This window comes from Vulpes lagopus, chromosome 5 (assembly GCF_018345385.1).
Source record: "Vulpes lagopus strain Blue_001 chromosome 5, ASM1834538v1, whole genome shotgun sequence".
NCBI classification, from domain to species: Eukaryota; Metazoa; Chordata; class Mammalia; order Carnivora; family Canidae; genus Vulpes; species Vulpes lagopus.
This window is the reverse complement of record NC_054828.1, coordinates 52597932-52624264: the sequence shown is the minus strand read 5'-3', so window position 1 is coordinate 52624264 and position 26333 is coordinate 52597932. Positions and strand designations below refer to the sequence as shown.

At 51.3% G+C, this 26333-nt stretch overlaps 1 protein-coding gene across 2 annotated transcripts; it reads right to left on the bottom strand.

Moving 5' to 3' along the window:
• Positions 1–335: 335 nt before the first annotated feature.
• On the bottom strand, positions 336–25354 carry MXD1 (MAX dimerization protein 1). Of its 2 annotated transcripts, XR_005988010.1 has the most exons (7): positions 25079–25354; positions 24063–24162; positions 19126–19155; positions 6470–6584; positions 4686–4845; positions 973–4294; positions 336–861 (listed from the first exon to the last, which is right to left on the bottom strand). XR_005988010.1 is itself a non-coding variant. In XM_041756656.1 (6 exons), exons 1-6 carry the CDS (start codon positions 25149–25151, stop codon positions 4092–4094), a joined length of 681 nt encoding a protein of 226 aa, XP_041612590.1. In that variant the 5' UTR covers positions 25152–25354; the 3' UTR covers positions 336–4091. The 2 variants fall into 2 exon arrangements, 1 of the variants encoding a protein (XP_041612590.1); XM_041756656.1 differs by having other exon boundaries at positions 336–4294.
• Positions 25355–26333: the final 979 nt, after the last annotated feature.

Sequence of the window (26333 nt, the reverse complement as noted above, 5' to 3'; positions counted from 1 at the left end):
GTGGGGCTGCCCCGTTCTCTCCCCGCAGGCGTCCCCTGGTGCCGGGCCCGCGGGGGCCTCCTCCTCTCGTGGGCCGGCCCCGCTCGACCCCACAACCGACCGCGTGGCGTTAAATTGCGACCGCGCCTCTGTCCTTCGCAGCGGAGCGTGGGCTGGGGCCGGGGCGGGGGCAGGTGCGGGCGGCGCTTCTGGTGGACCCACGAGCTCCAGCTGAGCTCGGCGCAGAGCCGGGAGCCCACAGCTTCGGGCCGGGGAGTTCTTCAGGGGATTAAAGCGTCTGGCTAATTCCCGCTCAGCTTGGTGAGTAAAAACCACGAAACGGTGCAAAACACCAGGAAGACCAACATTTCTTTAATAACGAAGTGACTTATTTGTTAACGGGGGACAACACAGAGGTTCTCACGTCCGCAGCCGAGGGTCCCTACGGCACGTAGCGGTTCCCAAACCGCCCGCGCTCCGTGTCGTACGAAGCGCATCCTCCAGACCCCGACACACGCTCACGCCCGCCTCGTCTTTACACGAGGAGGCAGAAGGGGAAGCCGCGCTCCCCGGCCTGTGCGCCCGTGGCAGGGCCCCAGCCCCCCCCCCCAGCAGCACTTCTAGCCACAAGGGGGAAGGCGACTTGGTTCTCAGGCAAAAGCTAAAAGGAAGCGCGTCCCAGGCCCCTCCGCCCCACGGAGTGCGGGGCACAGGTGAGGATCCGGATGAGGCCCAGCATCGGGCGCCTCGCCAACCCTCGCCGGAGGATCCCGAGCGAAGACAACGATGCTCCATCGCTTCAGCCCCCCCCGGGCCGACCCTAGCAGCGCCAGGCAGCTACTCCTTCAGGAGAATCCCAGAAAGTCATCCGTGGGATAGACACTGAGGAAGGAATCACGATAAATCACGTATCGTCACACACACGCACCCCCCCCCTTCCCCAGGGATCTCCGAAGACAAAACATCCCACAGTCCCAGAGATCTGAGACAAACCTCCCCCCGTGAAGGGGTCTGTGGCTCGTCTTCTCCCAGAAAGGGTTTACGACCCGGGACCAGCGAGCTGAGCACCCTGCACCCAGGTTAGACGCGGAGGAAAAGCAGCCAGGGTGACCGGCAGGAAATGGCTCTGCAGCGTTGACTTCCTGGGGTTCAACACACGGCAGGTCACGGAGGAGGGCAGGGGAGCTTAGGGACCGGAGGAGGAGAGGCAGGGCCAGGAGCAGGCGACCACGGGGCCGTGTTCCGCCCGGCAGTAGGGCAGAGACACCGAGACGACTGCATCTCTGTACCCCTGGATACGCTTTCTCTTTAGAGGATGGGGCAGCGGCGAGGAGGAAGGGGCCCGTCACACCCCCGTGGCCCCAGGACCCCATCACAGTTATTTTGAGCATCAGCATCCTCACCATCCCCCCACCCGACCCCCACGCCCCCAGGATTTGCTCTTGGCCACTTCAGGGACGGACCAGAGAGGCCCACGGGAAACCCAGGCAAGGACCCTTTGTGGCTTTTGGGAAAAAAGTATTAAGGAGACTAAGGAGGACGCTTCCCTTCAAGAACAAACCCGCTCCAGCGGCCGCCCCACGGCCTCCTGCAGTGCTCAGCTTTGAGGCGACCCTGAACAGAGTCTGGGGTTGAACAGGAGACTCGAGGTCCTGCTCAAGCGAGTGATTTAGAGGACAGCACACGCTGGCGGCGGGTCTGTGACGGGGCAGGAGCCAGCGGTCACTGGCAGCTCCTTGAACTCAGGATCTTCGCTCAGCAGAAAACCCCCGCGAGGCCCCTGCGTGCTCCGCCCGCCTTTCTGAGCCCTCAGGCGGGGCGAGCTGGCCCTGCTGCGATGGGCACAGCGGCGCACGGACGGATGTTCTCACCGCGTGGAAGTGGCCTTCGGACTTCTCCACCCGCATCGCAGTGGAATCAGTGAGTATAGGTTTGTTTCGTAAAATCAATTTTACACAAAAATCTGCACGTGCCTATGTCTACACACACCTCTGGGCACGTACAATCGTCAAAGTCTTAGAGGCTGGGGTTTCTGTCTTTGCCCGTCGCCCCCCCCTCCTCCGCCAACCCTCACAGAAAGGTTTTTCATTTTGCTTAAAAAACCCAAAACAACCAAAAAGACTTTATAGCTCTGAGCAGTCACGCTGGTGGGTCAGTGCACGAGGGGACAGGCCGGCGCCGCGTGGGGACGGGGAGCAGCTGCTGCCGGCTGTTTGCCGGTCCTGAAGGTCACAGTTTTGGTCCGAGAGAGGCGTAGCTGGCGCGTCGATTCGGTCCACCTCGCGCTTTGAAAACTAAGGTCTGGGCCTGGTGTCGGTTTATCACACGTGCATTAAAAATCTATCAAGTCGCACATTCCTATGTGCAATCAAACTGAAAAGGACCAGACGAACAGTGCAAAGGTCAAATAATTACCGTTTTATATCGGGACAGTACATTTCATATTTCAACCAAAAGACAAAAATGCAGTTTAACTTAAACACAGAAAATAATGGCATCTCTCAGATGCCTTATTTCTAAATCAAACAGATACACAAATTCTGTTCCCTCCCCTCCCCCAACGCAAGCCCACAAGCTTTGCCCAAAGTCTTGAGTTTTCGATGCCATCAGGGCATCCAGCATCTTGGACTTGGGAGGCGCTTGAATGTAGCAATTAAAACGCTTGAGAGGTCCAGCGAATGGCATTCGAGAGGGACCTCAAAGTGCAGGTACATCTTTTCAAACATGTTACAGGCTGAGCTGGCTCTTTGAACACTATCACTCTGCTTAAATCAGGAAGCAGGCTTTAAAAATGCAAAAGGCATACAAGTTGTATTTCAGTGCAAATCTTCAGCTGGTCATTGGAAAAGATTCCAACAATTAAAAAAAAAAATCCTTTGTGTCACCTGCCTCTCCCCCCACCCAAAGCTGAAATGCAGGAAAAAAAAAAAAACAAAACCAGAAGTACAGAGGACTTTGGAATCGTTTAGGAATCAGCTACTTCCAATTAAAAAAAAAATTAATAGAGAATCATTAAAATGGAGAAACAAAAGTAATCTTGTTTAGACCGCTCTTCACGTCTGGCACGAGCTTCGGCGCGGAGCGGGTTTGAACTCGGGAGTGGTGTGGAAGGTGGAGGCGCTGCAGGCAAGGCCGGGCCCCGGGCCTGAGCGCGGGGTGGGCGGCCGCCGCTTCGGCCGTGGAGCCCTTAGGTCGCGGTGCGTCTGTGCATTTTAGGAATGTTCTCGTCACTTCGTGACACACGCTCTGTTTCGGCGTCACAGGTTTTTTACAAATGGTTCAGATTCAATGAAAAAGATTCGCCAGAGGCTGAAAAACCTCGGCCCCAAAAGTATGAATGCAAAAATAGTTGAGGGGAATGAACCAATTTTGTAGATACCTACATACAAAGTTTCTAGAACATCTATAAAAGCACAAAGTCATAAGAATTTGTTTTCCATTACATTAGTTTATATAAAATGAATAAATAGTATTTATAGATTTAATGTGTCTTATGTACATATAACATGTGCTCTGTTTTTTTTTTTTTTAGCTTAAATAAAAATGCTACAAAGTGGGAGACCACTTGAGGGAGAAATCATAACCAAAAGGGAAGATCAGCCTTTTAAACCATCGACCCGGAAGCCTCCACAGGGAAGTTCCTGGGTGCACCCACACGGGGGGGGGCCCTAGTGGCGCTGAGCCGTCCCCTCCTGTTCACCTGCAACAGGGTAGACACGCGGCTTGTCCTTCACTGACGAGGACACTAGCTCAGTTATTGCTGAAAGTCAAATAGGAAAATAGATTAGACTTGGACCAAAAGTCACTTATCTGGGGGTGAAAAAAAGGCATAATCGCTTCGTGTTAAGTGGGAAATGGAGATCTCGTTTATCTCTGAGGTAGGAAAAAAAAATGTTCCAGAGACAAGTAGCAGAACACACTTCGGGGGAAACCGAGTCTGGGGGAGCCGCGGGCGCCGGGGGGCGTCGAGCAGGGCGCGGGTGCCCAGGCCCAGGCCCGCGTCCACCCCACGCCGGGGGTCGCCGTGACCTCGGGGCAACCTCGGGGCGACCTCGGGGCACCCGGGAGCCGGTCCACGCGGAGGGGACCCGCAGCAGCCGGCGCCCGCGCCCTCAGAGGCCCCCGCGCGCGTGCGGGGCCGCCGGCCGCCTCCTGCTGGAGCTGGCGTAGCCCTCGTCGCTGCCCGCGCTCCGCAGGCTGCCCCGCTCGTCCGAGTCGCTCACGCCGCTGCTGCTCCAGTCCAGCTCGCCTGCCAGGTAGTCCGTGCCCTCCACGTCCCCGTCCACGTCCACATCCACGTCCACGTCCACCTCCTCTGCGGGGCGACACACATGGGTGGTGGCGGCCCGGCCCGATGCCCCCACGGCGCGCCCCGTCACCCCCGGGCCTCGGGCTGCCCCGCCCTGGGACACGTGCATCCGGCACACGGGCACGCACGTGGGCACCCGCACATGGGCACCTGCACACGGGCACATTCGTACGTGCATCCAGCAGCAAGGCACGTACACAGCACCTGCACACAGGCATGCACACGTCCGGACGTGCATCTGGCAGCACAGGCACACACGCGGGCACCTGCACACATGCACCTATACACAGGCCCCTGCACACAGGCACACACGCGGGCACCTGCACACACGCACCTATACACAGGCCCCTGCACACAGGCACACGCACTCGCACGCGCACTCGGGGCGGGCGCTCACCCCTGTCCGAGTCCGAGCGCTCCGACGACACGGTGGAGCCGATGCTGTCCATCCGTATCCTCTCGATGCCCAGCTTCTCCAGCTGCCGCTTCAGGTGCCGCTGCTCCCGCTGGAGCTGGTCTATTTGGTGAATGGCTCTTCGGTCACAATCCTCCAGTTTCTGCAAGTCAGGGGGTGCTTGGTGCCCGGGCACAGCTCCTGCGCGGCCTGGACTTGGCCCCTCCCCCGGCACCCCACACGCCAGTTGCCCCCAGGAGCCTGTCCCAGGTGACCAGCACGTCGTGGGGCTCGAGGGTGTGGGGTCTTTCAGGGTATGGGGCTTGGGGCTCCGGGGGGTGCAGGGCTTCGGGGGGTGCACGGTGCCCCGTCCCCGGGGGCTGGATCCCAGCGGAAGTGCGGCCGCTGAGCACCTGCATCCGCAGGTGAGCCCCTGAGCTCCGCTCAGCCCACACCACAGGGACCTCCTTACAGCGGGAAGTGTCCCTTCAAGTCCTGATTCCACATCGTCCAAGAAAGGGCTTAAACACGTTTCCCAATCTGTTTAACTGTGGTTATGCTGCTCTAAACACGGGCTCTTTCCCTCAGAACGGTCACGTGTGCAGGCCGCTGACCGTAAGTGAAGGGACATTTGGACAATAGCGACTCTAGGGTTCTAGAAACACGCTAAACGGTGAGCGTTGGCTACATGCCAACTGTTTCCGACCCTCTGGGGGTGCTGGGGTCTAGGGGGACCCAACAGACCTGGGCCCCTCCCTCTGACAGTGGGGACAACCAGTCACATAAGTCACGGTCTGAGGTCAGCTGCGGTAAGTGCTAAGAGAGAAAGATCCAATAATGGGCCCGTCTGTGGCAGGAAGGCCGTAGGCAGGGCAGGAAGGTTTCCCCGAGCTAGTGATACCTGTGTTGAGATCTGAAGGATGACAAGAAGTCAGCTAGGTGAGGGAGGGAGGGGAAGCATACCAAACCGAGGGAACAGCACGTACAGAGGCCCTGTGGTAAGAGCGTGACAAGTGCAAGGGGCGGACAGGGCACAAGATGCTGCTGTACCGCAGGCGACAGCAGGTCACGCGGCCTGGGGCAGGCCTGTGACAGACTATCCCGGCCCACTGAAGAATTCTAAGCAGTGACATGTTGATTTGAGCTTTGAAAGATTATTCTTGGGGATCATGAGGCTTATCTTAAGGCTCAGAGGCGGCCGGAGGACCACAGGGAGGCCTCTGAGGAGTTCCCTGCAGTGCTCGATGGTGGGGCCAGTGGAAGTTAGCCTGGGAAACATCTGGGGCCTGGAGAGGACGAGGCACGCATGGCTGCGGAGCAAGAAGAGCTAGCAAGGATGAGCCCGGGTTCTGGCTCCAGCAAACGGACAACTGCAGGGTCACTGAACTTCTGCTACGCAGGGGTGAGAAAGGCCCGGTGGGGTTCTGGACGTGCTGGGCGTGGGACACCCGAGGTCCATCGAGAGGCAGGCTGGAGGGCTCTCCAGAGGAGAGGACGGTCACGGAGGTACACAGGTGCTTTCCCTCAGAAACAGACACACCGGGGCACCCCCGGGTGGCTCAGCGGTTCAGCACCTGCCTTTGGCCCAGGGCGTGATCCTGGGGTCCCGGGATCGAGTCCCGCGTCGGGCTCCCTGCATGGAGCCTGCTTCTCCCTCTGCCTGTGTCTCTGCCCCTCTCTCTCCAACCCCCCCCCATCATGAATATATAAATTAAAAAAAAAGAAAGAAACAGACACCCCCTCACTGGACGGGGAACGCTAAAAAGGAATCCCAAGGATACACTCACCTTTATGTGCAATTTGGCTTTTGTCAATAAACTCAACGTAGTGTGTCGGTTCGATTCGGGGCCAAGCGGCACGAGCCCCTTCAGCTTCTCCAGGCACAAGCGAAGATGGGCCCGCCTACAAAAACAAGGTCACAGTGGCACTGAGGATTTCACGGCGGGCTGGAAGGCACCTGAAAGAACAAGTTCTAAAAGAGCAGGAAGTTACCCAGGCAAATGCCACCGATGACCTCTGGTCAAATGAACATTTGGAAATTGGACAACTGTGGTGGAAGCCGTGGAGAAGCCCAAACCGGGGTTTTCGCAAGTCTCTATAATACAGGTGTTTGGGCGGGACTAAGACCTACTATTAGGCATATTTACCCGGTTAGCTCCAGGTTTCTGGGCTACGGCGTAACCTGACAACGCCCTTTCAACCCATACTTCCTCTTTCCCATTTATGGACCAGTAGGTCTACAGCACGGCCGTGTAGACTACTGCCACACGCGAGCGACCTGTGCGGGGATTCGTCACGGCTTGCCTCCTAATAGCAAAGGTCGAAACCACCCAAGTCACCATCAATGGGGAGCTGGTTACAGTGGAATACTATGCAGCTATGAAAAGAGCCCGAATGTGCTCTATTTACTCCTAGGAAGGAAGTCTCCGATACATCGTGAAATGAGGGAAAGCAAGATATCAAACCCTGCCAGCCCTGGGCAAAACAGAGGCAAAATGGTTCTGTCTTCTTATATGGACATAAAGTCTCGAAAGAAAGAAAGTTGGGCCTGCCACTTAGTCCTTGCTGAGTTATCCCAGCGCCCCCTCCCCCCTTAATAAACGTCTGCGGAGTGGCTTATGTCGCCGATTCGAGACCGTAGCCCCTGGAGGACACGGGCCATCTCTACGCCACCTCCTCACACGCGCTCGGCCCACACGACCACCGGAGCAGGGGGCCCCGGAGCCTGGGGGGCTACCCTCCGGCTGAACCGGGGGACGACCTTAAAGCTTAATTTGTCTGCCCCCCGCCCCCACTTCAAATTGTTGACCGTATTAGCAAAAATTGGGACCAAAACAAGGAAACGGCTTCAGAAAGCTGGAGGTCGTAGGCGCGGTAATGACCGGGAAGTCCGCTCACACCCTGCACATCGAGACTTCAGAATGTTCCCCTCAAGGCAGATCCAGCCAGCGGTGCGTCGCGCGTCCTTCCCAGCCCCCTTCCTGGCCCAGCTCTCGGAGGAGCTCCCCCAGCTCTCCCAGGACCCTCTAGGCCTTGACAGACTTGAAGAGCACAGCATCCACTCTCGAGCTGGGCAGACCTCACGGTACAGAAACGCCTTTGCTCTCCGGTAGGTCTTCCGCTTGCCTCAAAGCCGTGCGGAAGGGCCACAAGCAAAGACTCCCACGGGAGGTCTGCTCCTGCCACCACTACAGGAGGGCAAAAGAAAAGCAGAACCCGTGTGTAAAATGTACCCGTTCACCTTCAATCATGGTGTTCAAGAAGAGCCACGGGCACAGACCATACTAGAAACACTAAGTATTGTCACTTATACAGTTATCCAAACTATTTCTCCCAAAGTGTACAAATTGTCAAGTTAGGAAAAAAGTTTAAAAATTAGATGCAGACACTTTCCAGCTTACTTGTTATCTGCAAACGCCGCATGATTCAGAACAGTGCCCTATTAGTCATTTTACGACGTGGGGTTATCTACAAATATGAGTATGTAAATTTTTTAGGAAGTTTGTCTACTGATAAAAACATAATAAAGTCATCTTTCCATGCATCGTCATTTCTAGTTATATAGGGAATCTAGCCCAGAAAGTAGAATTCTCACTACCCAAATGTAGGTTTTCCAAAGAATGCTTCTGTTGTGAAACTAGAAATACGCCACTTGACTAATTCAGGCGAAGGAGAACACATGTTCACTCAGTACCTTTTGGCCTGGTTCTAGGAAAATAAGACCAGAGCTCTTCCTGGGTTTGTGTCGGGGCCCGAAGCCAACTTTGTCTACCCGCCTTGGCCTCCTGCAGCCCCCACGGCTGCAGCCCCCTGGCCGCCCTGCCCACCTGCCCCCTGGCTGCAGACATCCCCGGCTGGCACCTGGGCCAACCACAGGGGAAGGGTGAGGTCTGCGGAGCAGGCCCAGTCCGTCCTGTTATAGGGACACTCAATTCCTGAACGAGATAAGCAAACAACCCCCGCGTACCGCTCCCCCTGGGGCTCCTGGGCCGGGACACGGGCACCCCGGCGTCTGGCCACGTCCCTGCGCAGCCCTGAGAGCACGTCCTCCCACTCCTGACTCTTCCCCTGCCCCGGGCTCCGGTCCTCTCCCGGGTCTAGTGTCTCGCTGAACTAGTATAACTCCCCTCTGGGGAGCCGGCAGCGTTTTGCCATGTGAACGGAGCAGGAAGCCGCTCGGTACCCCGGTCGGATCCCCACCTTAGAACTCCTCCCGGCCGGTCCTGCCGCCGCCCCCCAGCAGAGGAGGGCTGGGCCGAGTCCTGGCTCCCTCCTGTCCCGCGGCCTCTTCTGCTTGCGCTGATCCAACGGCTTCGTGCCTAGGTCACGAACCTTGATAAACCTTGGGTGCTGACTCTCCAGAAAGAGTCAGCTTTAATTATTCTGAACGGACGATACACCTTTGGCCTCTGGGAGCATAAAGAGACAGATCTTTGATCGGAGCTATCACCGGCAATGCTCAGAACCAAGTGTGCCCTATACCTGCGGGGAACTGGATTAGATAAAAACTATAACTTTTCTTCGGTACGGTTTTGAAAAGGATCTCAAATTTTATTATTATTATTTTTAGTTCCTTTAGTAGTCTGAATCTGTGAATCACTACACAACCAAATGTTACTGTAGCGTGTAGGAGTAAAGGCTTGGGATCCTGGCTCTGCCACTCACTTCCTGTGTGACCTTCAGCCAGTAACTTAACCCAGCAGTAGACAGGAACGCCGTGCCCAGAGGCCAGTATGTTATCTGGGACAAGGTACAGAAGCCCCCGGCCGGGGTCTGACATGAGTGCTCTCCATATGGCGACAGTTGTTCATTCAATCCTAGCTTCTTCTGCAGACCGGGGTCAAACAGGTATGTACGGCACTGTAATATTCCTTTGAAAAATCAATAGGAAACTCGAAGCGTCTCACAAGGTAGATGGAAGCTATCTGGTAAAAATCCAATTCTTCTTTAAAGAAAAGTTATTTTTTTGTCATTAAGGAAATTTAATGGAAAATGTAACCGATTTTCTATGACAATACAGATCTTGCTTTATGCTAAAGATACTATTTTTTTTTTCATTTAAAAAAATCAGCAAGGACAGGGAAGGAAACCATCAACAAATATAAAAGGCAGCCTACCTAATGCGAGAAGACATCTGCGAATGCCATACCCAGTGAAGGGTTAGTATCCAAAATATATAAAGAACAGATACAACTCAACACCCAAAAAACAAATAATCCAATTAAAACTGGGCAGAAGACACGAACAGAGATTCCTCTAAAGAAGACATAGAGCCGACGGACACTAGAAAAGGTGCTCAGCATCACTCATCACCAGGGAAATGCAAATCAAAACGACAAGGAGATACCACCCCACACCTGTCAGAATGGCAAAAATCCGAAACACACACCAGTAGGGGTGGGGATGAGGAGAAAGAGGAACCCCGTTACACTGTGGGGGAACGCCAGCTGGTACAGCCACTGTGGGAACAGTGTGGAGGGTCCTCAAAGTTAAAGATAGGACTACCCCACGGCCCAGCAACTGCACTCCTGGGTATTTCCATCAAAAATACAAAAACACTAATTCCAGGGGGTGCATGCCCCCCTGTGTTTCTCGGCAGCATTATTTGCAACAGGCAAAGCACGGGAGCAGCGCAGGTGTCCGGGGAGAGATGAGCGGATAGAGAAGATGCGTACAACATGCACACAGCACGGTCCTCTTCAGCCGCGGACGGAGCTAGAGGCCAGACTGCCAGCCGAAATCAGGGAGAGGAACCCGTGTGATCTCATTCACGCGTGGAATTTAAGAGACAAACGAGCAAAGAAAAAAAAAGGCAAACCAAGACTCGGTCACTTACTTATAGAGAACAAACCTGTGGTTACCAGAGGGGAGGGGGGACTAGGCGACGGGGACGAAGGAGGGCGCCTGTGCCCAACACGGTGCTGTACACCCGAGATCTTACGCTGTGTGCTGACTATACTGGAATTTAAAAAAATTTTAGATTAGTGAGGATCTTATCAATCCTTATAAGATGTGTGCGAAAGAAAGGCCTCCTTCTTGGCCGACAGCCTGTCGAGTCTCGGGGAAGGGAGCCTGAGGCTGGGCGGAAAGCACCGAAGGGCACCCGGTCCCCCGCTCCGGCGGCTCCGCGGCAGCCCGAGGACAGTAGGGGAGATGTTGGCCTGCGGAACCCAAGCGTGTCCCCGGATGTGCCGTCTGTGCCCAAAGAACCTAAACGCTCCCTCATACGACACAGAGGAAAGGGCAGCATGTGGAGGAATCAACTAAAAACAGCTTAGGAGGGATTTGTAGGAAGGAAAGTCTAAAACTCTGCTGAGAGACCTAAGAAAATCTGAGTAAATGTTTGAAAAAAGCGCATCCAAAAGTAGTAGATACGAAACCTGAAAGCAACTGCCAAGGTTACCCAAGCTGGCCTACAAATTGAACACAATGCCCAATGCCAAGAGGAAAATCCCAAGGGCTCTTACTAACTCTAGGAAATTAGTGTAAACTCCATCTGGGGGGCACCCGGAGGCTCAGCGGTGGGGCGCCTGCCTTGGGCCCGGGGCGTGACCCCGGGGTCCCGGGATCGAGTCCTGCGTCGGGCTCCCCGCAGCGACCTGCTTCTCCCTCCGCCTGGGTCTCTGCCTCTCGGGGTCTCTCAGGAACAAGTGAAATCTTGAATAAAGTCCATCTTGAAGAGGAAATGTGTGAGGGATTGCCAGATTTTTGAAAAAGAAAAGTGGGGAAGAATGCGCCGCACCAGACACGAACTGCAGTATAAAGCCCTGATAACTGAGAAAGCAACATCAAGGGAACAGGCTTTGGATTCCCAGCAAGAGACTGAAGAATGGGTGTGAACTTACCCGGGGGAGCCCTGCAAACCCTTGGGAGAAGAACGATTACTCAGAAAATAGAGGGGTGCGGAGCGAACGTCAAAATAAATTCCAAGAATGTTGAAGATTCGAAGGTCTCGACACGGCACAGCTCCTCGCTGCTCCCTTAAGTCTCGTCCGCCGTGAGCAGGGGAGCCGGGCACCGAGTGGGGCACCGAGTGGGGCACCGAGTGGGGCACCGAGTGGGGCCCCGGGGCACCTGCCCACCGCCCTCCAGGCCCCGACCCGAGTCCCGGGGTCTCTCCGGGTCTCTCCCGCCAGCACGTTCGCAAATCGGGGCACAGCCTGGGAAAGACGGAGACCACGGGGGACCCGGCTGCGGGCGGCCCCAAAGCTCTTCCCGACCTGAAGGCGCCCCGTGGGGCTACGGGCCGGGTCGGGCCGCGCCGCCTGAGGGAGGCGCCGTCACCCGGGCGCTGTCGGCTTTTTGGCTGAAGCTGCAGCTGGACGCCCCCTCCCCGCAAAGGAAGGGCCAGAAGGTCAGAGCGGAGCATCGGGGCGGCGGCCCGCGGGGGGAAGGGGGTTCACGGATGGGAACGTGGGAGCACACCGTGGCCACCCGCCGGCCCGCTGCCCCGGCCCCCTCCTCCCCGGACGGCCGGGCACGGCGGGCTCCTGGGGCAGGACGGGGTCGGGGCAGACCCGGCCGCGCCCTGGAGCGCCCTGAAACCCGGCTGGCGAGGGAGCTACACAGAATTACTGACCGGAGCCACCTCCGGACGTGTCGGATGGCCGCCCTCGCGGAAGTTCACAGCGCCCCCCCAAAAAACCCTATTTTTCCTTCCCCTCACCCGTATCTTGCTTGACTCAAGAGGTTGTCAAGCCCCATAGGCCGTCGGAACCTGTTTGTTCCCCTTTCCCAGTGGACCGCATTCGTGTCCGCGCTCGGCCACACCGCACACTTCCTATGCCCAAGCGTCCTTCCATCACCGACTAATGGGAAAGACCAAGATTTTTGCTTTGTGTTACCCCACTGGGGCCTAGAAACAAGAAAGCATCCGCAGATGCTGACTTGAGGGTAGAATCTGGGGTCTCAGGCGATGCATGCGCTTCTCTTTGAGGAAAGTCCTCCCTAACGGACAGAACGTGCTACACGGCAGGCCCCTCACCGAGCACCACGTTTCATTAAAATTGGGCTTCAGGTTCTTCACCGAAGCAGCGGCAGACAATGAACAAGAGCGTACTTTAAGGTTTCACCATCTTATTGCCTCACTTTGAGCACAGATGCAGCCAATTAAATAGCTCTGTGAATTCTATAGGCCAACTGCAGGTTTGATAAAAATTTCCAATATGGTTATGCACGAGCCACATAGTGAGAGAAATAAGTTTAGTCTAGAGTAAGAAAATCATCTTAAGGGATCAAAAATCACTCCCTAGTGGTCACAGGTCACAAGAGAGACTAACTTTTTCCAGATTTGGGGTTGAGAACACAGCCCTACTGGGTTAAGCAAGAAGTCCAGGTGAAGGCTGCAAGTCATGCTTTGAGGGGAAAAAAGTACTCTGCTCTTTTCCCTAAAATGATCCCTTTATAAATAATTGCCAGATGAATCATGATTACCAACTTCACTGGAATCTTAGAAGGCTTTGGAGAGTTTTGATAATCGTGATAGTAACCTTTATAAAAAAAAATACAGTGGTAGTTGTATATGCTAGCTGTAGGGGAACACAGCAGTGAGCAATTCATAAATAGCAATTCAAGGTAACTACTGCATTTTGAAGTCATAATTTCTGTACTAAAACTATGAAATACATAAGTATATTAACATTTCCATCCTGGAGCCCAATTTTAAAAATGTTCACGATACGTGCCATGGTTAGTCCTTGCTAGCTTTCTCAACCTGTGACTATTAAGGTCTATGACAAAGTCAGGCGGTGCCCTCCGTGCTCCGGTACGGACTGGAAATTAGTTGAATAACCAGCATATGTCTCTTCTCCAGGTTCTTCCGAGGGCAGACGCCATCTATCCAAGAGATACAGTCCAAGGTAGATGCCGGTGGTACAAATCTGGGTGTTCTCCACACGTCAACGTAGGCCGGATTTGCACAGATAACTACATCCCTTCTTTGTAATAACCAGGCCACGCCCTCGGCCCCATGTGGCAACAAGGAATGTGGATTGGTTACAACACCTTAGGGTGAAATCTGAATGTGGTCAAGAAAGTTCAGAAACAGAGTGGTGCAATGCCTACCACAGCTTGGGACCAGCGCAAAAGTTACGCCCCTACCCTCTTCCGATATAAGGAGCTCGGCCATTTGAGAAGCCAAAATAACTACAGGGGCCTGCAATCAATTAGAATGTCGTGCCAGAAGAGACCTGATTGCAGGGGTTTCTCAGACCGGACCAGATGCCACTGAAATACCGTGAGACCAAATGAAAATAATAGCTTTAGATCAGGCTGCTGAGTCCTCCCCACAGAGCACACACACACACACAAACCTTTTGTCATGGGGTCAGAAGACTCTAGCAGAGGTAATCTCTCTAGACCAGCTGCCTAATTCCAGCAAGGCCTGCATTTGTACCATTCCAGAAAAACGAGTGTCTATTATTAAAGAAGATGCCAGAGCCTTCTTTTGAAAAAAAGAAAAAAAGAAAAAAAAAAAGTCCATTCTAGCACCTGACTCCCGGCCCCACTGGCTGCAGCTTATATGCATTCACTCAGTCTCCATTTGCTGAAGTGCTACTGAAAGGCATTCAGACCAGAAGAATTACCAGCTAAGAGAAGGAAAACAGTAGAATTTTCACCAACAAAGCCATATAACATCAGCAGCAAGATTAAAAAAATTTCCTATATTCCAACAAGAATTAATTAGTGATTACAATGGGAATATAATAGATACTTTTAAAATATACAGAATGCAGGAATACCTTTTATAAGAAATATGCAATATCTATGGGGAAACACTACAAAACCTTAGAGACAGAAAAAAGATCTGAATAAATGAAGACACATACCAAATCCTGGATGGAAAGAGCCAATACGTGAATGTGAACTTTTAAAGGTTAATTTATATTGAAATTATTAAATTTTGATTTTGAAAATCCCACAAGGATTTGAGGGTCGGAGAGATGGACTGACTATACAGTTATAGGGAAAAACAAACTAGTGAAAATAGCTAACAACATGGTAAAATTAAAAAAGGAGGAGGGAGGAGGAGGGATTTGCTTTGCCAGATCTTGAAGTGCATGATAAAACCTCAATGATTGAAGCAATGCTCCCTGGCAGAGGACAGCAGAGCAGATGATCAGTGGAACCGAAGAAGCAGTCTAGAAACAGACTTCGCCATGAACTGAGAACTTAATATACAACAGAGGCAGCAAGTTCAAACAGAGAGAGAAAACGGATTCTGTAGAGGAAATGATAAACCAGACAATAACGTGATACCCAAAGGGGCAATCTCCTTCACGCGATATAATCTTTTCAAAATAAGGAAAAAGAAACGCCTGAGTAGAAAATAGGCAATACCAACACACGAAGATATGAAAATTATTTGTGCTGGTAATGTAACAAATGCAAATTAAAACAAGTTGTTTTTTTTTTTTTTTACATATCAAACTCATAAAGGTCTTAAATTATAATATCACGTTGTGAAGGTTTAAGGAAAATACAGCCTATAACCTGCCCAGTGGGGAGTCCAGCAGTCAACATCGAAAATCATAACAATGCGTACATCATTATTTCCGCAACTATAAATTTGCCCTAAGGATATAATTATGGCGTTGGACAGAGATTTATCTACAAGGTAGTTTAAGGAAGTATTGTTTATATTAGCAAAATACTGCGAAGAACCTAAAACAGGGGATTGGTTATAGGACTTATGGCCCCTCCATATGAGGTAATGCTGGGCATTCACTAAAAGTAACGTTACAAAAGGAGACTTAAGGACACTAGAAAATATTCATAATGTAGATGAAAAGACCACAAATTATTTACTATGACCCCAGGTTGATTTAAGAAAAGCATGCACAGAAGTCTAGATGGGTACAGAACTTAGCAGGAATGGTGGCAGCTGTTACTGCTGCAAGATCTATTACAGGTGATTTATATATATATTTTTTTGTATTTTTTTGAAACTTCTCAATTTTCTACACCAAACTACGTTTTTTCCAAAAAACAACCGTTGAGATCAAAAGTTCCACAGCTTTCCCTTGGCAGCTAGAATCACGGATGACTTAATTTTTTTTTTTTTTTTTTTAAGAAAGACTTTCTGTAGTTCTCAGATTTTTCTGTAAGATTAGTTTTAAAAAGAAAAAAAGCAAAACACCACCACACACTCGAAGGGTTTCCTTAGGTGGCTAGACCCACAAAATGACAGTTCAGAGAAGCACAGGCCAAGTGACAGACACTCCGATCTCCAGCGACATTAAGCTGAACCCTCCGCCCCAGGGGCCTGGGCTCCTCGGGGCTCTGTAGTCCCAGCACCTAGGAACAGCACCTTCATGCTCCGCGATGCCTCATCTAGCGAATGGGAAACACCCGCCTCCACCACCTAGAGGGCTAGTTTCTTCCGACCAACACCAAGGTTGTCCTCGTAGTGAGTCCTGATGAACACCAATTACTCAAAAGCTCTAAAATGCCACAGAAAAGGTTTCTGTTTAAAAATCCAACCCAAATCCGAGTCACGACACCAAAAAAAAAAAAAAAGAAAAGAAAAAAGAAATCCAACCCAATTCTAATCAACTCTGCAATATCAAGGAGGAAAAGAAATTCCCATTGTTAGAAGTTCTTTTCCTGAGTTTTTTTTTTTGAGAGCCATGTTAATCTTTTTATGTGATGTTTTAAGGTAAAAAAAAAATGGCTAAAGTGTATATGCACTTAGCCAAGCGGGATTCTTTTATAGGAATCGATTGAAATGAGGGCAGCTGTTCCGTGGACTTTAAAACTCGAAGCTTCTTAAGCACCTACACTCAGAAGGGGAGAAGAGCCCGACAACTTTAAGTTCCTCCTCTGGGCTGCAGCAACCAATGTTTGGTTAAATTAAGAAATTTGAGTCTTTACTTCCTTCTTTTCTGTTCACATGCTCTGGACTAGAGAAAGAATTATCAAGGCTTTAGAAGACCAAATTCCAAAAAAGAAAGGACAATAAGGAAACTAGATAAGTTAACTCTTCGGCAAGCACACGTTGACCGGCGACGCGGAAGCAGTCGGAATTAAAGGCAGCTTGCCCAGTGAGGACCTCAAATCCAGTTTTCTAGATTCTTTGCCTCCAGAGCCTCTTGTGCCTCCCCCCATCTGAGCACATCGTGTGTTCACTGAAACTCTCTCTGCGTCTTTCTCATTAGACAAACTGCATTTCTCTAGGAAGGGGAGCATGCTGGCGGAGCCTCCAGTGTGAACTCATTTAATACCTGGTGCCGAGCACAAGTTCTTGGGACAATGTAGGCAAAACATAAACAACCCTGAACTGCGAAAATACAAAGGCAGAATTGACATTGTGTGGCATTCTTGCAGAGGTACAGGGCACAAAGGTGTAGTAAGCCTAAGGGCCCTACCTGAAGGGGTAAAGGTTTAATAACGACAAAAATAAGTGCCTAATGGAAATATAAAAAGTAAACAAATTGGGCAGCCCGGGTGGCTCAGCGGTTTAGCGCCGCCTCCGGCCCAGGGCGTGATCCTGGAGACCCGGGATTGAGTCCCACGTCGGCTCCCTGCATGGAGCCTGCTTCTCCCTCTGCCTGTGTCTCTGTCTCTCATGAATAAATAAATAAAATCTTTTTTTTCTTTTAAAGTAAACAAACAAATGCCTAAGTAAAGGTGGGGGTGGGGTGGGGAAGAACTAGGAGACTTTTCAGCAGAAAGAGTCCCGTTTACCCAGTTCACCCCAAAGGCAGAAAGTTGAGTTGAGAAAGAGAATCCACATCGGACTACCTCTCCACCTTGAAAGATCCTTTTGAGCTCCCAGTCCACAACGTGTCCATCCCCAAAGCATAAGGGAAGCTCGGACTTAAAACAGTCACCACCAGAGAAATGAAAAGGGAAGAAGAGGGATGGGGAGCAGCACACGCGTACACACAGGATTCCTTAGTGCGAAACGCTAGACGGTCACCCTGTTCCTAGACTCTCCTTCCTGGGAAGTCTGGCCTTCCACTGACGGGGCAGGTCGTTCGGACCCTGACTTTCGGAGTCGGGCTCCCTCTTCGAGGAAGGTTTGCGTGAAATAGCCACGTGTGTTTACAGAGCCACCGTTACGCGTCATCTGGTTCATGCAGAGCACGGCGAGAGCCCCTCCATCCCAATGGGTGGCCTGTGTTTCAAACTGGTGGGCGCTCGGAGACCAGACGGAGGCCTGTGCAGTGGTTCTCAGCACTGGCAGCACTAGAACCACCCGGGGAGCTTTTGAAAAAAATACTAGAGCAGAGTCTCAACCCACACCAATTAAATCAGAATGGTTAGGTGTGAGGTCTGGGCGTTGGTTCCTTTCTTTCTTTCCTTTTCCTTTTCCTTTTCCTTTTCCTTTTCTTTCTTTTCTTTTCTTTTCTTTTCCTTTCTTTTTATTTTATTTAGTCTTTCTTTCTTTTCTTTCTTTCTTTCTTTCTTTCTTTCTTTCTTTCTTTCTTTCTTTCATTTTAAAGCTCCACAAAGAATCACTATTAATTTTTCCCCCCAGCATGGTAAAAGTGGTTATTTTTTTTTTTTAAAGTCTTTATTAGAGATAAAAGGTTTGCCTTAAAATGGTCCATTGGGAGTGGTAGTTCTGATTATACAAGATTGACAAAATGTCGATAATTGCTGAAGCTGGGTAACGGACATGCGGGACTCGACTACATTGTTCATTCTTATATTTGAAGAGTTCTAGAAGTTCTTTTATAAAATTTGTTCCTTCTCCCCCAAGTATATAAATGTGTGTAATGTATTTAATACAAAAACATTTCTTAAAAACATTAAAATAAAAACTCAGCAAGTGACTCTAACGAACAACCGGAGCCGAGAACCACAAGGCTACATCATCGAAGGGGGCAAACCACATTTGGAAAATGAAGATTTAAACAAACGGCAAGAGGCAATCCAGGTGAGAGGGATCAACTCAGGCTCAGCCAGATGGATCCCAAGGAGGGTGGCAGGCTTCCTCTAGTGAATCACCATCTCCAATTTGTGCTATGCATATATTTGCCTGAATTTTGAGAATCTTTATTCACAAGTAAACTGTAAATACACACACACATATGTGTATTTATATATATCTGGGTGTGTACATGATTTAAGACGGAACTACCAATTATATTCAGTAGCATGTAATTTTTTTTTTTTAAAAGACACTATTTGTGGAAACACTGCTCATGACCTAAAATGCTTTGGCCTGTGAAACGGTCACCCAGAAGGGCACTCCTGAGGAGGAGCAGGTCGCAGGAGCGAGGAGAGGGGGTGGCCTCTGGAGCCTGCAAGCCCTGCATCTACTTAAGTGGTTTAGGGGCCGCGCTGCCTACATGACTTGAGGAAACCCTTACATCAGGCGCTACTTGTGGGAAGAGACAAAAAAAAAATAAAAATAAATAAAAAAAAAATCCAAGTCTCTGAGATCAGAGGATACATCAAAACGACCCTCATCCCACCCTCAAAATCCCCAACTCACCTATTCTTCTCCATTTCATTGTGAGTTGATCTGAAAGAAGGAAAATAAGAAAACAGTAAGATTCTTCTGGTCTTAAAGGACTATTTCAGCACCAATACAATTATTTTGACTTCTTTCTCTCCAAAGTTGGTAAAGAGAAAACAGAAAAAGGAGGAAAACTCGGCGGGCTCTGCTAAAGAAACGAGCCCCTGTGAGGAGTTGGATAAACGTAAATATGTAAGATAGAGTCCAAGGGGAAGTGACAAACTTAAGAGGCACGCGATCCCTGGTGGAAATGTAATCCATTTTAAGAAAGGAAATAAAAGGGGGCTATTTATACAAAGAGAAAAACAGCTGCGCAATGTGATGTGAATTCGGGTTAGAGAACACCAGAGCCTCCTCCGGGCTGGGGGCAGAGCAGTGGAGGTGCCAGGCCTCCAGTTTTTTCTACGTGTAGTGTATACGCCAAAATTTTATGCTAAGTTATTTAACAACAGGCTACGATTTTAAGTGGGTAAAAATAATCCCTCTTCCCTCAATCTTTCTACTCTGTGATGCCATTATTTGATCATGTACAAGCTCCTGAAAAACGCTGCTGGCGAATAGCTACCAAGTGATTTCAAGAAGGGGCCTCAAACTCCGCGCCGCGTAGAGGATCACACCGGTCAAGGCCACAGGTGGGTGCAGTGCGAAGTCTAGCCTCGCACTGACTGGCACTGGAGAAGAAACACAGTTCTTCACCTTCGCGTCCTCGGTTAACCCTTCTGTTAAATGGGAGTAAAAATGATCGTCCATTATCTACTGAACACACGTGGATCAATGAGGAAGCAGCTGTAAACGTGATTAGAGAGCCCTGGACGAAAGCTGCGGGAGGCGGGAAGTCCTTATTAAGGGGTTTATAGCCGACCTTGAATTATAAGGTCTGGCCTAAGAATTTGTGGACAGGTTTTCACAGAAGTCACAGGAAGCCCGTCAATGTGGCCAATTCAGTGTCCTCCTCACACAACTCCTCCCTAATTATAAATTTGAGGAATCTCCCTCAAGTCTCGACCTTTCTTAGTGGACATTCTCTGGAATCTAACCAGTTTGGGAGAGGACACCCTGGCTCAGATCATGAATTCTATGTGGCCACAGTCAGAACCTTTCTGGACCTATAGAGAAATTCTCATGGAGAAACGGGCCCTCGGTGAATGCTCAGCCACTCGTTCCTATCAGGGGCAACCACCCGCGAGCTCACTCACACCAGAGAAGGGCGGGGGGGGGGGGGGGGGAGGCGTGTGGCTTTATAGTCTTGGAATGAGAAATTTCCCGTCCAGCAATAAAACTTCTCTTCCACAACATCAATTTGTGGGCCGTCAATTTTTGTTAGCCAGGAAAAAAAAATAAACATTAAAAAAAATCAAGAAAATAATGGCAGTATTTGAAGTTTTAGAATATTGGTTTTCTAGATAGAGGACCTCAGAGTTGGTTACCTTACAAGCTCTACATTGCTTCACTTGGTTTTTCCCTCAGCCTTGTTCAGTCACATTTTTCTGAAGTTCGCTTCCTGCGCGGCCAGCAGGATAGCGCGGTGGACAACAGTCAGGCCAGCACTGTAAACCTTTGGCTCTAAAGCACGTGGCATTTTAGTTTTACCAGGGAACAACAGGTTCAAAGTCTGACAGGTTTTTTAAATGGATAAAAGTATATGATAGCAGCTGGTCAGGATTTCCCTGCTTAACTGCAGGCCAGGACCCTCCCAGGAACGGGGTGGAGGAGAGACCAGTGGATATTTGAAAAGGACAGAATCTCTGATTACAGCAAATAGCGCACAGGGCGCTCTTACCCAAAATCTCTAGATTCCTTCAAGGTATATATATATAAGAGAAGTTAAACTTTAAACAAATCCATAGGAAGGACAACTCTTTCCAAACTTTGAACAGTTTTGGAAACTCCAGATCGTACTTGCTTCCTTAAGAGCATCCAACACATTGTGATCTGTACAAGGGGACGTACATCGAACGGCTAAAGCATTACTGAGTGCCCCTGGGGGACTGAACAGAGTTTGTCGTTAATGAAAGGAAGCCTTTCAAGAACGATCCTGTTCAGAGACTGCCAACTCTGTTAATGGGTAAAGGCTTCTATTTTTAATTAAAGCATAAGAATACACAGGTATCTTGTGTCAAAAGTATTTTCCATGTGGTTACTGGAAGACTTGATGACTCTGGAATCGCTGGTAAAGGTCAAATATCACCATTTAAAAAATAAATCCTAACAAGGGGTGCCTGGGTGGCTCGGTCGGGTAAGCGTCAGACTCTTGATCTCAGTTTAGGGCTTGATCTCAGGGTCATGAGTTCAAGCCCCGCACCGAGTTCCCTGCTGGGCACGGAGCCTACTTTAAAAAAAAAAAAAAAAAAAAAAAGAATATCTGTATATTCATTCTCACAAAAAGATGACTAAGCCAAACTACAGAGTGTAGGAGAATGGGGAAAGTTGTTGGGTTTAAAAAGACTCTCCTTGTCAGCTCAGCTGAAGAACCACTGTTACATTCAAGCGCTAGCTGGCGGGTCCCGAACTTCCTCTTTCACGAGGGCCAAAACCTGCTTTACAATTTAGCAAAATATACCTTTAAGAACTCTGGATTTCAATTCTAAATTATTAGTAACTGATTTAAAAAGTCATTAGGGGAAAAAAAAAAAACAAAAGATTCCACTTCCCTGTATTCCAGTAGCTCTCTGGATGATTCTGACACAATCAATATTCACGATTTCATTTCTGTTTTTGTTTTTTTTAAACAAGCAACTAGAGGAATTGGATTAAGATCTGCATTTTTAGTTCCCAAGAAGCTGGGATATGGGGCTACATTTTTTTTTTTTTTATTGTCCAAGGAAAAGTAGCCTCCGACTCTACAAGCAAAGAGCACAGCGTTTCAACCTGAATTAAGAGTAAACTGTTATCCGGCGGTTATGTGAAGCGGCAGTAATCTCTCCATCGCCCCCACCTCAGTTCAGAACCCTGCCCACATGTGGTCCTGGAGAGGCGTCTAATTCAAATCAAGGGTGGGGGGCAAACTGCGTTCTCTGGGGAGACAGCTCACGGCTCAGGTAAGGGTCATTCCCAACGGGGCATGAAGGAAGTGATCACAGTAAAACAAAACAACCTGCTCTCGCTTCACGTTTGCTTGGTGCCATCTCCAGGCTGAATCACGGCCTCTCGGAGATCCGGCACCACGCAGGTACTACACTAATTCATTATTAGTCAGGATATGGGAAACTGTGACAGCCTCTGGTCTGTAACCGTGGAAAGCACACCAAGCCCATTAACAGACGAGAGCTCTTCCCAGACTCAGAAGTCACAGCTATTTTCTCCGTAATAACGCTGGATATTAAAGAGAATCTGTTTCGTGGCTTGCGATTCTCAGCTATCATTATTTTTCTTTCCTAATCACCTTCGGGGACCAGCCTACTTCTCTCTCTCTCTCAACACCCCTTGCTCTTCCTCTCCCCACCACTGAACCTCCCCCAACTTTCCTGCGAAACTTAGGAAAAAATAAAGTGCTGAGGATTAAGCCTTGACGAGTAGGGTGGACAGTTCCTCCTAAACCATGAACGGACAAGAATAAAAGCAACAATTGGGCTACCTTCTCAGGAAAAAATACGCCAACAAGCTTCAAAATTCTTCCAAAAATTAAAAAAAAAAAAAAAAGACTAACAAGATGCAACGCAGCTAAATTGTTTTATGGCACTGCAGGATACAAGTCAGGGCTAACATTCTTACAGGCCCTAATACCCACACACGGATCTATTCACTACCACTTCCAGGTAACGCGGAAGATGGGAGGGAAAGAGAAAACCGTGGGGTGGTTAATTACCAGGTCCATCCCTCACGTGCCTTCCTTCCTCGGCAAGAGCCCAGCACATGGGTGCTGCTCACATCCTGTGGTTCTAGCAACACTAAGGACAATGGGATGAATCAAGGACAACAGCAGCAAGAACAAGTGGGTTTAGGTTTAAGTGGGACCTCCTGGCTTTTAGTGGTGTGTGTGACGTCACAGGGGGTAACCAAATACAGTTACCTGCAGGGAGTTATACATGATGGCGGGAGAGGAATAAGGATTGTAAGCCAGTGATGAAAATGTGAGGGGCTTTAATTTACTGGAATGAAAGGTATAAGTAAATAGACCTAACAGGTTTCCTAGCTAACTTATATTTTAAGGGCAAAGAGGGGAAAAAAGGGGGTAGGTTTATAGAGTACTCATTTATAGAGTACTCATAGGTACTCAGGGCTTTAATGTGATTTCACGGACCCTTAACCACCTGCTTTCCAGTGAGATTCACAGATTTTAAGAACTATAAGGCTAACGTAAAAGGATCGTGGCATATTAATATTTTAATATTACTCCTCCATCACCAAAAGGCAGGTTTCAACCTCAATCATTCCTCTTTGCCATTATAAGTAGATGTAACAGAGGAGATAAACCATTGCATTTAACTTACATGTGGAATATGAAGTCCTACCCCTTAGGCTAAATCAGATACTTTAACGTGTCTGTACAATCTTCACTATGAAAAGTAAAAGAAATGGATAACGTCCAGCCTCTTTGATCATTAAAAAAAAAAAAAAAAAAAAGCTTGCCCTGAATCTGCAACTTCTGTAGGCAAAATATTGTCACGGTTACCAATCTCACTGGAAGTTTCCACAGATTTTTTGTGGTTGTTGTTGTTGTTCCAAAAGGGAAGAAAAGCAAAAATTAAGTTTAAAAAGTTCACAAAGAAGTGCAAAGCTTTTCCATTTCTCTCTTCTGTCCCCTCAACCCAAACAGAAGGGCTGCTGACTCCAGTGGCTTAGGACCATGTGCGCCTTCCTGAATCCTGATCGCCACTTAACGCGTTTTCCTGGGTCATAATCACCACAGGCCACTTCCATTCTGCAGTTTGTATCGTGATCCGAGAGAGAAAGAGAAAGATTTAGCGAATTACCTGCTACTGCTGTTATTCTTCTTGGATTTGTTCCTCCGTTTTAAGGCATCTCTGTCCTTGTTACTGTACGGTAACATGGAGGCATAACCATGTTCAGCTTCTAGAAAACCGGAGGACCCAGTTAATGAATGAGCCTGGAACCTTCAACACCCCCCCCCCCCCCTGCACAGGAGCTCCTTTGTAGACCTTATTTTTCATCACGAGCATGTTGTGTCAAGAAATAAGCGATGCAAGGTGGAATTCTTAGAACAAGGATTTCTTTTTCTTTTTTTTTTCTAAACTCCTCCCTTAAACTGTGTGAGCACCCTCAGTCCGGAGCAGGTGCAAGGAGCGAGCGAGCTGCTCATTGTTGAGGCTCAGCTCGCGGAGCCCGGGCTGCCCGCTGGGGACGTCCCGCAGGTTGTTGAGCCCTGCGCGGGGCGGCACCCCGGGCACCCCGAGCACCCCGAGCACCCCGGGCACCCCGAGCACCCTGAGCACCCCGGGCACCCCGAGCACCCTGGGCACCCCGGGCACCCTGAGCACCCTGGGCACCCCGAGCACCCCAAGCACCCTGAGCACCCCGGGCACCCCGAGCACCCTGGGCACCCCGGGCACCCTGAGCACCCTGAGCACCCCGTGCACCCTGGGCACCCCGGGCACCCCGGGCACCCCGGGCACCCCGAGCACCCTGAGCACCCCGAGCACCCTGGGCACCCCGAGCACCCCGAGCACCCCGGGCACCCCGAGCACCCCGGGCACCCCGAGCACCCTGAGCACCCCGTGCACCCTGGGCACCCCGTGCACCCCGGGCACCCTGAGCACCCCGAGCATCCCGTGCACTCCGTGCACCCCGCGCCCCCCCGCCCCCCCGGGCGGAGCGGCCTCCCCTCGCACCGCGCGTGGGGCAGCCGGAGGGTTGGAGGCGCTCGCGGTCGCGCCCTCCGCCCCCCCAGCGGCCGTGCCCCGCAGAGCCCCCGGCCCCGGCCCCGGCCCCGGCCCCGGCCCCGGCTCGGCGCGGCCCCGGCCCCGTGCACCTCTCTCCCGCCGCTCCAGGTAGTCGGCCGCCTCCAGCAGCATCTGGATGTTCATCCGAACCGCCGCCGCCATTCTGCACCGGGGGCCGCGGCCGCGGGACCAACCCCCACCGCCACGGGCTCGCCGCCGCCGCCGGGCCCCGCGGAGCAGGGCGGGGAGAGCCTGTCGGGCGACCGCGCTCGCCGGGAGGGAGGGGCCCGGGGCGCTGGGCGCCGCCGACACCGTGACAGCAGCCGGGGAAGAGCCGCCGCCGCCACCGCCGCCGAGTGTTTATCTCCGACTCACCATCCCCCCGCCCCCAGGCCCTGCTCTTGACAGGCCCGCTCCGGCCGCGCTCCCCATTGGGCGCCCGGGAGAATGCCCCGCCCCCGGCCTTGTCCGATTGGGGAGACGCGCCGCGGCCCCGCCCCCTGGGGTCCGCTCCTCTCTCTGGTTGGCCACGCTTGACAAGGCCCGGGCTCCGCCCCCTCCTCCCAATTGGCGGCCGGGTTCGCAACTCCGCCTCGTGCTCCTTGCCCGCTGCCCATTGGCCCAACGCCGACGGCCCGGCTGTGCCTTGCCGCTATTGGCCGGAGCGGCGGCAGCGAGCCGCCTTGCCGGCCTCCCATTGGCGGAGCCGCCGAGACCGCCCAGCCCCGGTGACGTCACCTCGCCGGCCCGGCGGACCCGGGAGGCGGCCGAGCTCCCGAGCTCCCGAGCTCCCCGGGCCGCGCCGGCTGCGGGGCTGCCCCGGGCGCGGCGCTGACTCACCGGCCGCCGCGGACCTGGGCGCCGCCGCGCATCCCCCGCAGCGAGGGCGCCGGCGGCCTGGAGGGGCCGGGCCCCCGCGGGCGCCACGTGGCTCGCGTTCCGCGCCCGCCGCCCCCGCCCCGCCCCGGGGCGCCCCGGGGCGCCCCGGACGCCCTGCACCTGCGGGATGACCCGCGTCCTATCACGACGTTCTTTGACCTCAGTCTCGTTCAGGGTCTCTCCTTCCCTTTTAATTCTCGATGAAAACGTGTAAGAAAAAAAAAATGCTTCCTCTGCTCAAGACTATGGATGGGGGGGGGGGGCGGTGTCAATAGAAATATATGGAACTAAAAAAATTAAGGATTATCCCCTAAGCGTATCAAGATTTTTGAGAGGAGAGTCGTCTGGAGGCCCAAGTTACTCTGTTAATATACTGACATCTGCATTTTAAAAAGGAAGAATCAATGTCTTGGTCAGCTTGGGCAGCTTCCATACAGCTTAAAAAAAAAAAAAAAAGTTTACTGT

Excerpts from the sequence above, each read along its gene's own strand:
- MXD1 (XM_041756656.1), bottom strand. The coding sequence starts at position 25,151 with ATGGCGGCGGCGGTTCGGATGAACATCCAGATGCTGCTGGAGGCGGCC. Across the intron at positions 19,156-24,062 it reads AAGAATAACAGCAGTAGCAG|ATCAACTCACAATGAAATGG; the intron begins GTAATTCGCTAA and ends TCCTTCTTTCAG. Across the intron at positions 4,846-6,469 it reads AAGCCAAATTGCACATAAAG|AAACTGGAGGATTGTGACCG; the intron begins GTGAGTGTATCC and ends CCTGACTTGCAG.